The sequence below is a fragment of the Rhineura floridana genome, chromosome 20 (assembly GCF_030035675.1).
Source record: "Rhineura floridana isolate rRhiFlo1 chromosome 20, rRhiFlo1.hap2, whole genome shotgun sequence".
Taxonomy (NCBI): domain Eukaryota; kingdom Metazoa; phylum Chordata; class Lepidosauria; order Squamata; family Rhineuridae; genus Rhineura; species Rhineura floridana.
This window is the reverse complement of record NC_084499.1, coordinates 19,029,308-19,045,247: the sequence shown is the minus strand read 5'-3', so window position 1 is coordinate 19,045,247 and position 15,940 is coordinate 19,029,308. Positions and strand designations below refer to the sequence as shown.

Below are 15,940 nucleotides of genomic sequence, written 5' to 3'. Positions count from 1 at the left end.
AGAAATGAGTCCGTGCACAGCAGGAAGCTGCTGCCTCCGTTGTACTTCTTTTTGAAAGAACCGTAGCCTGTCTCTGGCCAGATTTGCGAATTTGCTCAGTCTCATCCAGAGTAAGAATTCAATTATTTCAGGGATTGCAGGGTGGAGAGAGAGTCACGCATTCCTTTTCTGAAGGAGCCTCGTGTTCAATTTTACACGATGCAAAGAGCGCATAAGCAGGGAGTTATTGGGTGACTAGGTAATTACACATCCCCTGCTTCTCCCTCATTGAAGGAAGTGATTTGGTGAGCGGGATTCTCGGAGAGCAAAGGGTCCTGCCGTCAAGGCTTGGATGGCTATTTAGAGGGCCAGAGAGGGGAAAGGTGACCCACACTTACACATTTCGCTTCCATACAAGAAGCTTAAGAGGATAATGGTGCATTTAAGTTTAGTGCTGTCTGAGTTTAGCTTCTCAACATACTTGAAATAACACGCTCCAAATCATGGCTCGTTGGGGGCATTTGCTATGAGCCATCCTTAACAGACGGGCTGCTTTTGAGTGATGCAATAGCTCAGTCATTCCAGCTACAAAACAGTATTTAACTCCTTTTTAAGCACTGGTTCCTTTCTACTATATTGCTACCAAAAGAATTGTGTTGGTAGCAACAAGCCGAATATCGGCCCAGAACTCAGTGAGGAGGTGGACTCACGGAGGGTTTCTTGGCCAAGGGCCCCTACCGAATCTGAAGCCGACATTGGCTGTCAGTCACTAATTTGAGTGTGTGCGTGCGGGGGATGTTAGATGGCAATCCTTTTTTTAAAAAAAGTACACAAAAATGTATGTCCATGAAAAGGCGACTGTTAGAACTTTACTCCCTGATACACCAGGGTGTGTGGGTGTGGGTGTAATAGGTATCAATGAAAGCGTGTAGTCTTAACGTCCCACTGCAAGCCTTCAGTGGTACAGGTCAGCAAAGTCTTTGCCATTTGCTTGGTTGTATTTCAGGCAGATCCGGTTGTTTTCTCAAAAGACCAGAGCAGGTTTTGTCCCAAAACTAGGCAGAATTGTGTGTTGCAGGGATATCAGCCCTCTGTGTGTATGTGTGTGTATCCAGTTATTTGCAAGCGTGGGATTTGCCGGGGGAAGGGGGAGAGAAGAGTGTCTCGAATTTCTTGCGGGGCATTCAGCCTTCAGAAAGGGGTGGTCCGAGTTGAGCAAGTGGCTTGCAGATGCTCAGCTAATTGGTTTTGTCTGCTCAATCGCCAGCGGGTTTTGGCTGGTGGCCCTATGCAGGACCACAAGGGGTCAAGCGTATTGCAACTCCCCACCCCCTTTGTCTCTCTTCCAGTGGAGGCTAACCTCCCGCTCTTGTGTGAAATTCCAGCAGAAGAATCGGGCCATTGTAGTGGCTGGTGCAAGCCTTTTGTTCAGCAAATTTCATTAAGAGACCTGGGACCCTCCCCAGTAGATGTGTGTCTTTCCTCTTCGCCTCCGAGTCAAACCAAACTTTCATTAGTCTTGCCCCACCCTAGTACAAGCTCGTGGCTGTTTCGTTCTCCCTCTTTTTTACCGGAGATAGCATCGCTCAGGTTCCTTGTGCATTGGCGAACGCCGCACTAGTTCTCTCTCATAACGGAAGGCCTCTTTGGGGAATTAACCAGAACAAACTGTGCATTGGGGTGCACCACAACAGAGGAACTAAGGGCCATGATACCCGTTCACCCAGTTACGTACCTACAGATGAGGCTGCTGTTCCCTTTCTGGCCTTTCTTCCTCTTGATACGCATTTGTTACCAATTTGCTACCACTGGGCAAGGTCCAAGGTTCTTGTGTTAATTCAGAAATCCCTAAACCATGGGTTCCCAAACAGTGGTCCACAGACCACCGCTTCATTCAGATGCCCCATGGCATGTCTGTGGATTTGTGGTCAAAGATGGGAGATGGCATGACCATTGCACTGAATATTTATTATGGGTTGCATTCGATTCCTGATCAGAGGAGACCTATTGTAATTAATGAACCTAATTTAGGCTGCAGTCCAAAATACACTTACCTGGGAGTAAGTCCCATTGAACCCAATAGAGCTTACTCTGCGGAGACATGTATCGGATTGCAGCCTTAGTCACGTTAGATATCGATGCAGGTTAATCTTTTCAATTGCTTTAAAAATGGCTTTTGTAAACCGCTTAGAGGTTTTTACAATCGAGCAGTATATCTAAATATATGAATAAAATAAAAATGCCCATTAGCTTTAGTGAGTCTACTCTGAGTAGGACGAGCATTGAATAACCACCCGTTGCTTTTTTAAAAACTATATTTTTATTGCTTCTTATTTTTAATTGTATTGCAATTTTAATTTTGCGGAATTCAAATAAGGATATGGTATGTAAGAAATAAAAGCAATAATGAAAGTAAGTTTACAATCATACTGAACGAGCACCACACATTGCAATCGCTGCAACAGGGAGCCAAATCATTAAATAGTCTACCAAGACCACTGCCCTAGACAGCTAGCGATTATTATTATTATTATTATTATAACCCCTAAAAACTGTTAAAAGCATTCCAAAATACAATTGCGATCAAAAACGTTCTAAAACAGTTTAAAATGTGCTCTTTTTTTGTTCCTCCTGCTCCACCTCAGTCACTGAGATCTCCTGATGGGGCATTTCCGGTGGTTCCAGGTGCTCCTGAGGTTCAGGTGGCCCTTACCAGAGAGCGAGCCTTTAGTGTGGAGACCCTGCCCTGTGGAACTCCTTGCCAGCAGAGGTGCAGCAGGGGTCCTCCCTGCTCGCTTTCAGCCATCTTGTGAAAGCCAATTATTATTCATACAGGCCTTTCGACCCCAAGACCCTTTGCCTGCCAGCTTCCACTGATGTGTTTTGACATTCCTAAGCACCTTGTGATATTTGAAAAACACTTAAACAAAAGGTTGTAGCCAACTTAGTTCTCCTCAGAGAAGGCCCACAAGGTAGTCTTATCCATTGTTTCAATGGGTCTGTTCTTGAGTAGGGGTAGCAATTGGTGCAACCCAACTAAAATAATTGCCATCCGTGGAAAACAAAGCTGGTGGCTAAAGGTTAAGTCTGGCTTGGGGAGGGGAATCCCATAGCCAGGGCCCTGCTCCAGATGCGTCTTTCTTTCCATCTCCCCCCACCCAACATGCTTAAATCAGGGGCATGTTTGTCTCTCGAGGAGCAGCCAGTTCTTTTATTACAATCCCCGTTCTGTTGTCTGGAATAACTGTCAGGGCTTTTACTTATTATGAAGAGAGGGATTTTGGGGGGGGGGCGGGGCAATGGTTTTGGGATGGATTGCCTGTTTCTGCCTAGACCTTGGGCCCTTCTCACATCTGCCTGGAGGACATAAAAGAGGGAGAGTCCTCGTATATGGGTCTCATCCAGCTTCCACCAATCTGGTGCCCTCCAGAGATTGTGGACCACAACTCGCATCAGCCCCAGCCAACACACCTGTGTGGTTGGATCTTCCTCCTTGCCCACCCCACCTTCCACGATTAACTCTGCTGAATATAAACGCTGAGACAGTTGCGTCTTCTTTTTGTTCCCCGCCTCTCGCTTATTTGCAGGTGGCGAGAACATCAAGAGCATAAACCAACAATCTGGGGCCCATGTGGAGCTTCAGAGAAATCCGCCTCCCAACACGGACCCCAACGTACGGATATTCACCATTCGGGGCGTCGCCCAGCAGATTGAGCTTGCGAGACATCTCATAGACGAGAAAGTTGGCGTGAGTTCCTGCCCTCTCTCTTTCCTCCCTTCTGTTCCTGACTCTGCCATGGTCAGAGGGTTTGCGAGCCTTGAAGTGCCCATTTGGCAAAACCAGACAGGTCAAAACATCCATCGTGGTCACCTGCCTTCGGCTGCCATCCATTGTGGTCATCTGCCTTGAAGACCTTTTGTGGTGCTTTTAAAAAAAAATTTTTTTTTTTGCAAGAAGATATGGGCAATGATGCAGAGTCCCATTACGTGACATAGGAAAACTGTTTTGAGATAAAGGGCTGCCCGATGCCGGAGGTGGTGGAAACCCAAAATCCAGCTCAACGTTCCCTGTGTACCTTGCGTAGGTACTCTGGAATCAGTTATGCAGCTGAAACTATTCAGGCGCCTAACATCATGATGTTAGGCGCCTGTTGAAGACATTTTTATTTGCAAAGGCTTTCCCTGAGGAGTGACACCATCGCTTAGGGAATAGTAATTGCGTTTTTGCAGATGCCGGGTTGTATTCAATGTAGTGGGAAGAAAATTGGTCCCTCAGCGCAAGCGTTTCTGCTTGCCTGACAGAACAGTCTCCCCTCTCCTCTGCCCCCATTCCCAGTGCATTTTTCTGGGGGTTCTCCTGCCCTCTGAATTTTTTGGGGGAGAGTCCCATTACCACTAGCGGGAATCCTTGCGTTGATTTCCACTAATGCAGTGAATTAGTCAAAGACTGCTCACAGGGTTGAATCCCATGGTAGTCCTACTCAAAGTAGGCCCATTGAAATTAATGGCCATGACTAACTTAGGCCCATTCATTTCATTTGGTCTACTCTGAGCATTGGATACAACCCGTAGTTTTATTGTTTTCAATATTCAATATATGGCTTTGTTTTTAGAGTTTTGTAGAAAGGCTTTTATTTTTATTATTTATTTATTTGCTAAATTTACATCCCACTTTTCCACCAAGGACCTCAAGGTGGCATACAGACATGGTTCCGCCCCTCCTCACAACAACCCTGTGAGGTAGATTAGGCTGAGACTAACCCCCAAGGTCATCCAGTGACCTTTATGGCCACATAGGGATTCGAACCCTGGTCTCCCAGTCTGACACTCTAACCACTATACCACACTGGCTTTATTGCTTTTATTAATTGGGTTTTATGTTTTATCCTACTTTTCACCTTGTACACCTCTTCAGCGGCCTCTGGCCATGATGCGGTTATAAATCTGTAAAATAAAATAAAACATGAAACAGTTCATATTGAGAAGTCTCCTGCGGCACCCTAAATCTCACATGCGATCTCATTTAATCTTGTCATTCTTGTGCAGGGAACAGAGAGGTAAATTATCTGTTGGCTTTTTCTCCCTTAGGGTACCGGCCTAGGTGGCCCTGGAGGTTTTGGTCAGAGCCCCTTCAGCCAAGCACCTGCTACACCTCACCAAAAGTAAGATGCCTTGCTTGCCTTCCTGTTGCCATTGTAGTTTGCAGTTGCCATTGTAGCCCGGTGCAGCCTTTCTTGTTCGAGAAGCTTATATAAAATCTGTAACTTTGAGGCTATGGAGCAGGGGATGGCGAATGTTGCAGAGGGGTCTGAATGAGTGCTGCCTCTTCCTCCTCCAAGGCTTGCTTCCATGACAGCCAGACAGCGTGCAAAGCTTCTGCCCATGTTGTGTGACTCTTTCCTGGGGGCAACCCGCATTGCTCAGCTAACAAGTAAAACTGGGCCTGGCTCGCTGGGGACGGAGGACTGAGGTAGGGACAGAAAGTTTTTGGACATGTTCAGGAGACCGTGCCCATCTTCCTTTGCCCTTATTTGATTTCGGTTGGTGACCAAAGGTCAAACCAACTTCAGTTACCTGCCCTGAGCCCTCTTTTTGGGTCGAGTGACCTCCTATGGAACAAAACCAAACTGGCCCTGCTGCAGATGCTGCAAATTACTCATTCTGCACTTGTAATAAACTGTTCTTATAGTGTGACAGCACCGACAACTTTGGAACTCCCTGCCTATTGACATTAGGCAGGTGCCTTCGCTGTACTCCTTTTGGCGCCTGCTTAAAACTTAACCCGGACACGCAGATGTGGATGTGTTTTAATCTTTGTAGGTGGTTGTTTTTAACTGTTTTTAAAAAAAGGTTTTTAATTGACTTGCCTTGAACTGTTTTTAATGCCTCTTGTAAACGGTTTTTACAGTCGAGCGGTATATAAATGTTGTTAAATTGAAATAAATGATAAATAAATAAATAAAATTAGCACATGAGCCTAGCCGCGTGCATGCTGAGAAGGCCAACCAACATAATGGGGACTGTCCTAGTTCTGGGTTGTAAAGCTCATTGATTCCTGCCAGGAAAACTATTGCATCATTGATTACTGAGGGCAGAACACCACTGGAACCAATGTGCTCCTCCCTGTTGGCCATGAAACTGACCCAGGCCTACTCATCATGCTTGAGGGGCTGTTTTCAACACTTGCGGTCAGCATCTCGTATCTCAGTGAACGTCTGTGCCAACGCATCTGTCAAAGAATTGTCCCCCTGGGGTCCCTGGCCCTCAGCACCCCAAGGGGGGTTCTTTGCTTCCAAGAACAGTCCCAACTCCTCTGGGTCTCTGCTTCTCAGGCAAAAACTCTCCCTCCTTCAGGAGTAATTACTCAGGGTAGTACTGCCACCACCCCTCTTCCTGGTTCCTTTCTCTGAGAGAAGGGATCTCAGAGGCCTTTGTGAATACTGACGGGATTAACCCTCATTAATAAAGGTAATCAGTAGCGTTCAGCAATCAAGGACTAGATTTAGAATCTTTCGTTCCAAGCCAATACACTCCTTTTATAAAAGGATAGTTTATTTAAAAGTAAATAAGATGGTATATACAAAAAAGAGAGCAGCGGTTTGTTTCTTTAAAGCTAATCACCCTCAGACGGGATACACGGGTACATTGGCATAACAAAGGGAGTGTGGATGGACCACCCCCTTTCCCCCTCCCCATCACTAACTCTCTTCTCCTCCGCAGTGGTCCTCAGGCGTTCATGACGCAGGGTTGGGGTGGCACCTATCAGACGTGGCAGCAGCCTGGACAGCAGGTTCCAAGTAAGTGTCTCTTAATCTTGGCGCCGGCCTGGGGGCAGTGGCACAAGGATCGCCCAGTTAAGTTGATTGTCCACCATAGGTTTAGGAATGGGGGAAGCAGATGCCCTCTGCATGTTGCAGGACTTCCTGGCCGTTGGCCGTTCTGGCTGGGGCTGATTGGACGTTGTTGGACTGTGACTCCTGAGGGTCACAGGTTCCTCCACCCCTGGACTTCTAGAGGAAGTTCTTCTTCAATATCTGGAGTCCTCTACGGCACTAGTGGCCCAGTTTGCTAGGAACACTGAGCCAAACCATGGCTAGGCATCCAACTTGGATGGGGTTTAAAAGGGGATTAGACCAGAGGTTCCTCACACTGTGGACTGTGGGCTACCAGTGGTCTCCGAGCGTCATTTAGGCAATCCAGAGCACGTCCCCATTAAATATGGGCCACCCTAGTCAGAGGCAGCATGCTTCTGAAAACCAGTTGCCGGAAGCCTCTGGAGGGGAAAGTGTTCTTGCACTCGGGTCCTGCTTGCGGGCTTCCTCCAGGCACCTGGTTGGCCACTGTGAGAACAGGATACTGGACTAGATGGGCCACTGGCCTGATCCAGCAGGCTCTTCTTATGTTCTTAAATATCCGTACTGATTTGTTAATTTTATTTATTTTATTATTATTTAATTTGTATCCTGCCTTTCCTCCCAGCAGGAGCCCAGGGTGGCAAACAAAGCGCTAAAAACACTTTAAAACATCATAAAAACAGAACTTAGAATACATTAAAACAAAACAGCCTTAAAAACGTTTAAAAAAAAAACTTTAAAAAAGGGTTAAAAACATTATTAAAGAACATATTAATCAACTCTAACACAGACGCAGTCTGGGATAGGTCTCAACCTAAAAGGCTTGTTGAAAGAGGAAAGTCGAAGATAGCTTTTATTTCTGATACTGTATATTATTGTACTAATGTATGGATTCTGCGGAATGTAAATTGTGATAACAATAAAATACAGCACAAGAAATAAAAGGAGCAACAAAGCTGCAATTAGAAAATCATACGCAGCTAGCACGGCGCATTACAGCAGCTGCAACAGGCAGAAAAAAGGCATTAAGTGGTCTGGCAAGACCCTCAGCAATTTCCCAAGCGGTCCTTGGTAGGAAAAAGGTCAGGTACTACTGGACTAGACAAATTCATGGAGGACTGTCAGTGGCTAGGTTCTGCCTCCACTGTCGGGGGCAGTATTCCTCTGTGTGCCCGGTGCTGGGAATCGCAAGCGACACAAGCGCTTTCGCACTCGGGTCCTGCTTGTGTTTTCAAGAGCTTTTAGTGTTTTGGTTTGCCGCCCTGGGCTCCTTCTGAAAGGAAGGGTGGGATATAAATTCAATAAATAAATAACAAGAAAAAAGAAAAGTATTCTAAAACCAGTTTTGAACATTCCGAAACACAGTCACAAATGCGCAAGGGCAGAGCTCCACCGGCTGTGCAAAACTGGTTACTGGAGGGTCTTTGAAGCTTGGCCTTCCTCCCGCCGTGAGCCTCTTTCCTCATAATGCCATCTTCATAAATGTGCGTCTTGAGGGCGCAGGAAGAATAGGAGGAACTGGAGGAGGAGGAGCTGGCCACAAATGCACCTGCAGCAGTTGACGTTCCTGTAGTGCTAAATCCTGGCCGCTTCCTGGGTCTCCCACCCCAGTCTTTCAAATGTAAAGAAAAACAGTTCAGGGGATTAATTTTATTTTCTTCATTTAAATAGCCACATTCCAGGGTCCCTAGGGGTCAAGAGTGCCTTCCCCAGCTCTCATGTGCCCCCCCCCCGGCAAATCTGAGAGAGCCAGCATGTTTGGAGGGGGTGGGGCCTTCTTGTCAACCTTGCAGGGCTAGCGTTGTGTTTATAGCAAGAAGCGCCGTTCCCTGCACCTCCCCATGCAACTTTTCCCCCTGTCTTGCGTAGGCCAGCAGAACCAACAGCAGAACAACCAACCCGACTACAGCAAGGCGTGGGAGGATTATTACAAGAAACAAAGTGAGCAGAACTGTGTGTTTGTGTGTGTGTGTCCTAGGAAGAGCCCAGCGTGTTACTGTGGTTAGAGTGCACACGTTTTATTGCACGAAGGAGAGGGAAAGGAATGAAGGGGGTCTCACGCCCCAGCATAGCAACTTTCAGAGCCACAGTCTGGTTAATCTCAGTTGCTCCAAACCCTTGCCCAAGGCTGGGCGTGCCTGGCAGGCTGAACGTGAAGGGCACAACCGAAGCCACGGGAATTGTGGAGCAGAAAAATCCCTCCCTAAAAGAACTTTGCAGCGCAGAGTTAAACTATTAATTTGCCCTCACAGGAGGCAATGATGGCCATCAACTTGGATGGCTTTAAAAGAGGATTAGACAAGTTCACGAAGGAGGATCAGGCTATCAGTGGCTAGTAGCCATGATGGCTCTGCACGGCTTCCACTGTCAGAGGCTGCCTCTGAATAACCAGTTGCTGGGATGAATCGCAAGTGGGTAGCATTGCTCTCACGGGTCCTGCTTTGAGGGCTTCCCATAATGGGCACCTGGCTGGCCACCGTGAGAACAGGATGCTGGACTAGATGGACCCCTTTTGGCCTGATCCAGCAGATCTTGTAGCTGAGAATGGAACCTCCATACTCAGAGGCAGTCTATCTGATCACCAGTCATTGGAAACCTCAGGAAGGGAGAGTGTCCCTGTGCTCAGAGCCTGCTTGCTGGCCTCCCATAATGGGCATCTGGTTGTCCACTGTGAGAACAGGAGGCTGGACTAGGTGGGCCGCTAGCCTGATCCAGCAGGCTCTTCTTACATTCTTACGGTCCCTTTCCCAAAACAGTGGGTTGCATCCAACTAAGATCTCCTTGGAATGGACCCATTGGGTGGTATTTGACGCTAGTCTTACAAGTGTACCCACTGAAATTAATAGACGTGACTAACTTGGGTTCATTACATTTCGGTGGGTCTTCTCCAAGTAGGAACGCAAGCCATTGCGCAGTGAACGGGCTTCATTTAGCCGTGCCTATTCATTTCGGTGGGTCTGCTCTTGAGTAGGACTAACATTGGAGGCAAGCCAGTGTTCTTCCCGCTCTCCTCTGAGTGGGAAACGGACTGCGGCGGCGGAGAAGAGCTGAGAGCTCTCCCGATAGGTTGCCCCCGGAGCAATTGAGCAGCTAAGGGCTAAACGGGTGTTTGGCGCTTTGGTTTGCAAGCCGTCTGCCTCTGTTGAACATGCGATGGAGCACGGCATTGGCACCGAAGGGCTTTTTCTAAAGAAATATTTTTAAAGTCGTTTTGTTTTTAATATATTTTGAAGCCTGTTTTTATGATGCTTTAAAGTGTTTTTAGTGTTTTTGTTTGCCACCCTGGGCTCCTACTGGGAGGAACGGCGGGATATAAATCAAATAAGAAATAAATAAGAACAGCCTAGGCACACCTCTCTGCTTGCCAGGCGGCATAGGGATGGATCTACCTCCTCCAGTATTGTCTGCTCTGACTGGCAGCTGCTCTCTCCCAGCCCTACCTGGAGATGCTGTTGGGGACTGAGCTGGGGCTTTCTGCACGCAAAGCAGGGGCCCTGCCACTGAGCTGTGGCTCTTCCTCGCGCTGTGAATGTTTGGGACCTTAACCGGGGTAACCAAGCATTGTGTCTGCACCAGGTCCTGTGCCTGGGTTCACCTTGGAGCATTTCCTTACTTGCTTCCTCTGACACCTGGCTCTGTCTGTGGTACCCCCACCCACCCTTTCTATTCCTCCAGGTCATGCTGCCACTGCTGCTTCTCAAGCAAGCTCCCAGCCAGACTATACGATGGCCTGGGCAGAGTATTACAGACAGCAAGCTGCTTATTACGGGCAGACATTAGGGCAAGCTCAGGCCCACAGCCAGGTGAGTGTTTCTTCCCTCTGCGGTATCTTCGGCCGTCTTTCCCGGTGGCTGTTCCTTATACTATTCAGCTTTGAAAGCAGTTCCTACAGAAACAAGTAGCCTGTCTATCTGTTAAATCACTTGTGTGGCTCATTAGTACCCCCCCCCAAAAAAAGAATGAACCTCCTTCCTGTTCTTGAAATGTTTTCTGCCTGGTCACCTGGAACAAATTCTGAAGTTGCCCCAGGCGAGTGGCTGCTTTCCATACTTAGTTTAGCCACGGTGGGATTAGCCTCTTCTGGACCTAGAGAAAGCAAAGGCACAACTGTTAGGGCAGCTTTCAGTGGTATAATTTGTGCTCCCCGGTAATGAGTTGCATTTTGGCAAGCAGCTAATTCTGTGTGACCCAAATTTCTGAGAGCTGAGGCTCATTTGCTCTCACTTTTTCTGATTTAAAATTGGAGGACTGCTTCACTCTTTCACTTTAGGGTTGAGTGAAAGACTGAGAATTACCAGTCCCTGTGTTTCTCTATGAGTCACTGTTCTGCTGTGTCTTGTAGAGACAAGACCAGAGCAGGGTCTCTACGTGGAGACAAGCCCAGAGCAGAGACTCAGGCAGAGGCAGCCTCTGCTGTGGAATAGTTCTGCTGTCTCTCTGGGGCATTTAGACACTCTATAACAATCATTTCTCATGCAGAGACCAAACAAAATTACCCATTCTAATTGGAGGAGGCTGGAAGGAGGTGAAGCTAGAACAGTGGTTTATGCAGAGACACAGTGGGCAGCCTCCTCTGTGGATGCGTACTTTGGGATAATTGGAACCGCTAGTTTATTTCTCCTGGCAACACTTAAGTGTTCCTTTGTGACAAACAGTTTGGAAATTTCTGGGCTAATTGTACAGTACAGGGATACATTAAATCAAGATTCACCATGAGGAACAGTTGTGGCATTTGTGGCTTTTTAGTTTAGAGTGGGGCCTCCCAAACCATGTTCCATGGACCACCAGTGGTCAACAAGCTTCATTCAGGCAGTCTACAGTATGTCTAGAAATACAATTAAAACTGTACAGCATCTGATGCAGTGCATTACAGTGAATTCCTGCCAGGACCCTCAGCAATTTTCAAGCGGTCCACAGGGGAAAAATGTAGGAGACTGCTGGTTTAGAGAGAACGCGAGTAAGAGGTGGTATGATAGCGGTGTATAAAATTATGCCTGGCATGGCGAAAGTGGACAGGGAAGTTTTTCTCCCTCTTGTCAGAACACTGGAACTCATGGACATTCAAAGCAGAATTTTAATTTTTAATCAATTGCCAGAATGCTGGAAGATTTGGGGCAGACAAAAGAAAAGGACTTTTTCACACTTCACATAGTTACCACAGAATGAGGCAGTGGTGGCCACCAACTTGGATGGCTTTAAAAGAGGATTGGGCAGATACGTGGAGGATCAGGCTGTCAGTGGCTGCTAGCCTCGATGGCTACTCTCTGCCACGTATCGGAGGCAGGATGCTTCTGAATACCAGTTGCTGGAAACCACAGGAGGGGAGAATTGCTGTCGTGCTCAGGTCCTGCTTGCGGGCTTCCCGTTGGGACATCTGGTCGGCCGCTGTCAGAACAGGATGCTGGACTGGATGGGCCACTTCAACTGTTGTAATATGTGTGGACTTTGTGGTCCTTGTTGTCTCAGTTGTTCAACAGGCAGCTTCCTTAGGAATGCAGAGGGAGATTATGGAGAAATAGATCTCTCAGAAGCTATTCGCCATGAGAGCAAAGGGGAACATTATATGTTTGAAGTTTTCTACCTCTGCCTTTTGATCAAACAATCCTGAGGTCACCTGCTACAGAGTTCAATAACTTGGAGCAGTACCAAACCCTATGGATATAACCCAGTAGACTTTTTCTTTTTAAAATGTATATCCCGCTTTCCACCATATTAGGTCTCAAAGCAGCTTATAGCGATAAAAACACGCAATGTACAAATTTAAAACGTAACTCAAAACTGCAGGAAACTTTAAAATCTCAGAATGTCAAAACCAATAAAAGCACATCAGAAAACCATTTGTGACGCAAAGGCCTCCTGAAATAAGAAATGGCTTTAAGCAGGGATGGTGCCTGTCTGACTTCTAGTGGGAGGGAGTTCTATAGAGTTCCACGTTTATAGTGATGGCATACCTATGAGTAGCCGTAGTATAACAATATTGTGTTTTACTTTTGAAAGTGCAAAGATACAACATGTTGCCATACAATCCAAGCCACAAAAGCCCAAAAAGTAAAGTAGAAGAAATATTTAGTAATGTGTTGATGTGAGTTGTTGAAGACACTGCAGGTATCACAGGTGGAATTTTAAAAAGTTTTCAAAAAGCATCTCCCTGGCCAACATTAGTGCAATACAAAAGGGAAGCAGGCTGCTATCCAGTGCTGGTTCTGAGTGAAACTCATTTGGATACAACCCCAGAGTCTTCCTAATACTTCACTATCAACTTAGACTACTTGGTCATGAAATAATGGGAACAGGTGCTAATTGACTTAGCAAAGAGAATTAATCATTTGGGCTTAACATAGCCAAGACCCACAAAGGCAGCAATATATGCCACTTTGAGCTTTATTTAATAATAATAATAATAATAATAAGCTAAAGGTGACATAAAACATACATGGCCTGACCTCACACCATCCCTTGGAGTTTGGTGATGCTGAGAGCATCCTGTTTTCTGCACAGCAACCAACTCTTCTGGGAAGTCTGTAACACGGGCAGGGCATGAAAACAAACTCCCTGCTCCACCTGTGCCCCACCCTAGCACCTTAGTACACTGCTCCTCAATATAGCAGTTGGTGAGGGGCCAAGAAATGGGGGGGGGGACTGGAAGCATCTGGCTGGCCAGAAGTGGCAAACAGCCTAGATCAGAGGGAGGAGGCCTGTTGGCTGTCCAGATGTTGCTGGATTCCCATCATCCCTCAACCACTGACCACAGGGGCCGATTGGAAGTTGGAGTCCAACAGCAATCTGGAGGGCCAGAGTTTCCCCACCCGTGAACTAAGAAGACTCATTCCCTTTCTCTCTCACACACACAAGGGAATGCCTCTTCTAAATAAGGAGGCATCCTTCCATCTCTTTCATTGCAGTCGGGCATGCTCCTCCTTAGAACGGGTGGGGGACCTGTGGCCCCTCCAGATGTTCCAGGATTCCCATCATCCCTCAACCATTGGCCATGCTAGATGTGGGGGGGGCTGATGAGTTGATGTCCAATGATATCTGGAGGCCCAAAGATTAGCCACCCCTAATCTAGACATGTCTTTTTGGTCAGATCAAACCAGGTTTCTCTCTTGGTCTACTAGTTTTGCTGAAAGTTTTCCTTATGCAGATTTTTCTTTTTCCTCTTTACAGGAGCAGTAGAACAACATATTCGACTCTTTTGTTTTCCTTCCCCCCTCCCTCTCTTTCTCTCTTGGAATCATTGTGGAAGCAAACCTTTTTGTAACAGAGGTTTCTAGATTTGCAACATTTTGATGAAGACTCTTTTCTTTTGTTTTTTGGTGAAACACTAGTTGTTTAGGATAATCTATACTGAACTTTTTCTAAGAATCAGGAACAATTAGTAATGTACTAAACTTTATGGACTTGCTGGGTAATTCTATGGTTTTTGTTTAATTATTTCCCCCCCCGGGTTTTTCGTTTCCAAATTTGTAAGAAAAAAAGAAGAGGAAAAAACAATAAGCAAGACTCCGGGATCCTTTTTTTTTTTTTTTTGGAGAGAAGCCAGTGAACAGCCGTCATCAAAACGTAACCCCAGAGCTGTGACATTTCAACAAGTGTTTTTTTTTTGCGTGTGTGTATTTCCCCCCTCTTCCTCCTCGTGTTTTTAATTTTAAATCTTTTCTGTTGTAACAGAAAAAGGCTTGGAAGTCTTAGGTGGTATGTAACAAATTCTAAAAAAAAATGAAATTTTTAAAAAACAGTATTTAAATATTCTTAAATATGTAAATTCATTAAATATTTTACTTCTAATTTCTTGTACCTTGGCTGTCTTTTTTTGATTTTACTGCATTTTTTTAAAAAAAGAAACTGAACTATGGTATGTATTGTAATTAATTATGTGAATTCTTTATCACGACAGTTACTGTTTGCTGTCAGGCTGGTTATTGTGGGGGGAATTTTGTAGGGGGCTGTATAATTTCTAGAGATCTAAAGGGGTAATATAAAAACAATGTGTTTAATTTTTTTTAGCAATACTATTTTGCTTTCTACGTCTCCACTGCTGGTTGCATTTGTGTATCTAAGACCTCCAAGCTTTGTCTAAAAATCAAACAAACAAAAATACCTTTTGTCTATTTCAGAAATAAATACTGTTATTTTTAATATTAAGATGAAAACTGCTATTAGTATCTTTAACAAACACTGTGGAACATTAAGTCGTATGAAATAGTAGTAACTATTTTTTAATTCCAGGGTGTGTGTTTGCTTTTTCTCCCTATCCCCATTTTTTTTGGTTTTGTTTTTAAGTATTTTCTTATCTTAATATTTGTCAAAATTTACCTAGAGAAATAAAATGAAATCTAGTATTAACCACAGGTATGCGCTAAATAATTTTTTGATTTAATAAAAGGGATAATATGGTTTCCAATGTTTACTGTAGTGTTTTCTTGTACAGATAACAGTGTATTTTTAAAGGAGAGAAAAAAAAATAACGGAAGTAAAGCTATTTTTTCTTGACATTTTTAATTGACCTGCGGGACATTCCGTTTTGAATTGTACTGAAGTTATTGTTCTAGGAACCTTTACCCACCTCCTTATTTCTTTATAATGCTTGAAATGTCTAACTATACAGAAACACAATTGGATAATGTTGAGCATGATGTGTTTTAAACAACAGCAAAAGAATTGTTCTTTTTATTTGACTGACAGTTGCATTTTACACTCTCTCTATAATAAAAAAGAAAAATTCCACAAGGCAACTTGTGGGTTAAGTATTAAAGTCTGTTTGATCACTTCTCCTTTTCCAGCATTTGAAACTATAACCCTCCGTCTTCTCTCTTTTAGCTTTCAGGGGGGGCAGGCGGGCAAGTGTGTGGCTTGTTTGTGAAAGTGATTTTTAAAGGCTTCGTTGTGGCAGCTCCAGTTGGGGAACCTTCCCTTGCCTCATGAACTCTCTCCGTAAATGTGACACCCAAGAGTCGCTTGAAACCCCATATCCGCAAAGACTGGTTTTCGATTCTCTCTCTCTCTGTCCCCCAAGGAAGGTGTTGTGGGGGTTAAGGAACAGCCCCTCGGGGCAAAAGTCCCTCACCTAAAGGGAAGCATTTTATAAGCAGGGTTTTCCTGGGCAGAGA

General features: G+C 45.4%; 1 protein-coding gene across 5 annotated transcripts in view; it reads left to right on the top strand.

Annotated features, from left to right (window-relative positions):
• FUBP3 (far upstream element binding protein 3) overlaps positions 1 to 14,618 on the top strand; it is a 61,162-nt gene extending 46,544 nt beyond the window's left edge. For 4 of the 5 annotated variants that reach the window (XM_061603880.1, XM_061603877.1, XM_061603875.1 and 1 more), the window contains 6 exons: positions 3,567 to 3,727; positions 5,068 to 5,141; positions 6,700 to 6,776; positions 8,703 to 8,774; positions 10,509 to 10,636; positions 13,998 to 14,618. In XM_061603880.1, the coding sequence (XP_061459864.1) occupies positions 3,567 to 3,727; positions 5,068 to 5,141; positions 6,700 to 6,776; positions 8,703 to 8,774; positions 10,509 to 10,636; positions 13,998 to 14,006 (521 nt within the window). In that variant the 3' untranslated portion in view covers positions 14,007 to 14,618. The remainder of the gene's footprint in view (positions 1 to 3,566; positions 3,728 to 5,067; positions 5,142 to 6,699; positions 6,777 to 8,702; positions 8,775 to 10,508; positions 10,637 to 13,997) is intronic. The other variant, XM_061603878.1, reaches the window with a different exon arrangement.
• Positions 14,619 to 15,940: the final 1,322 nt, after the last annotated feature.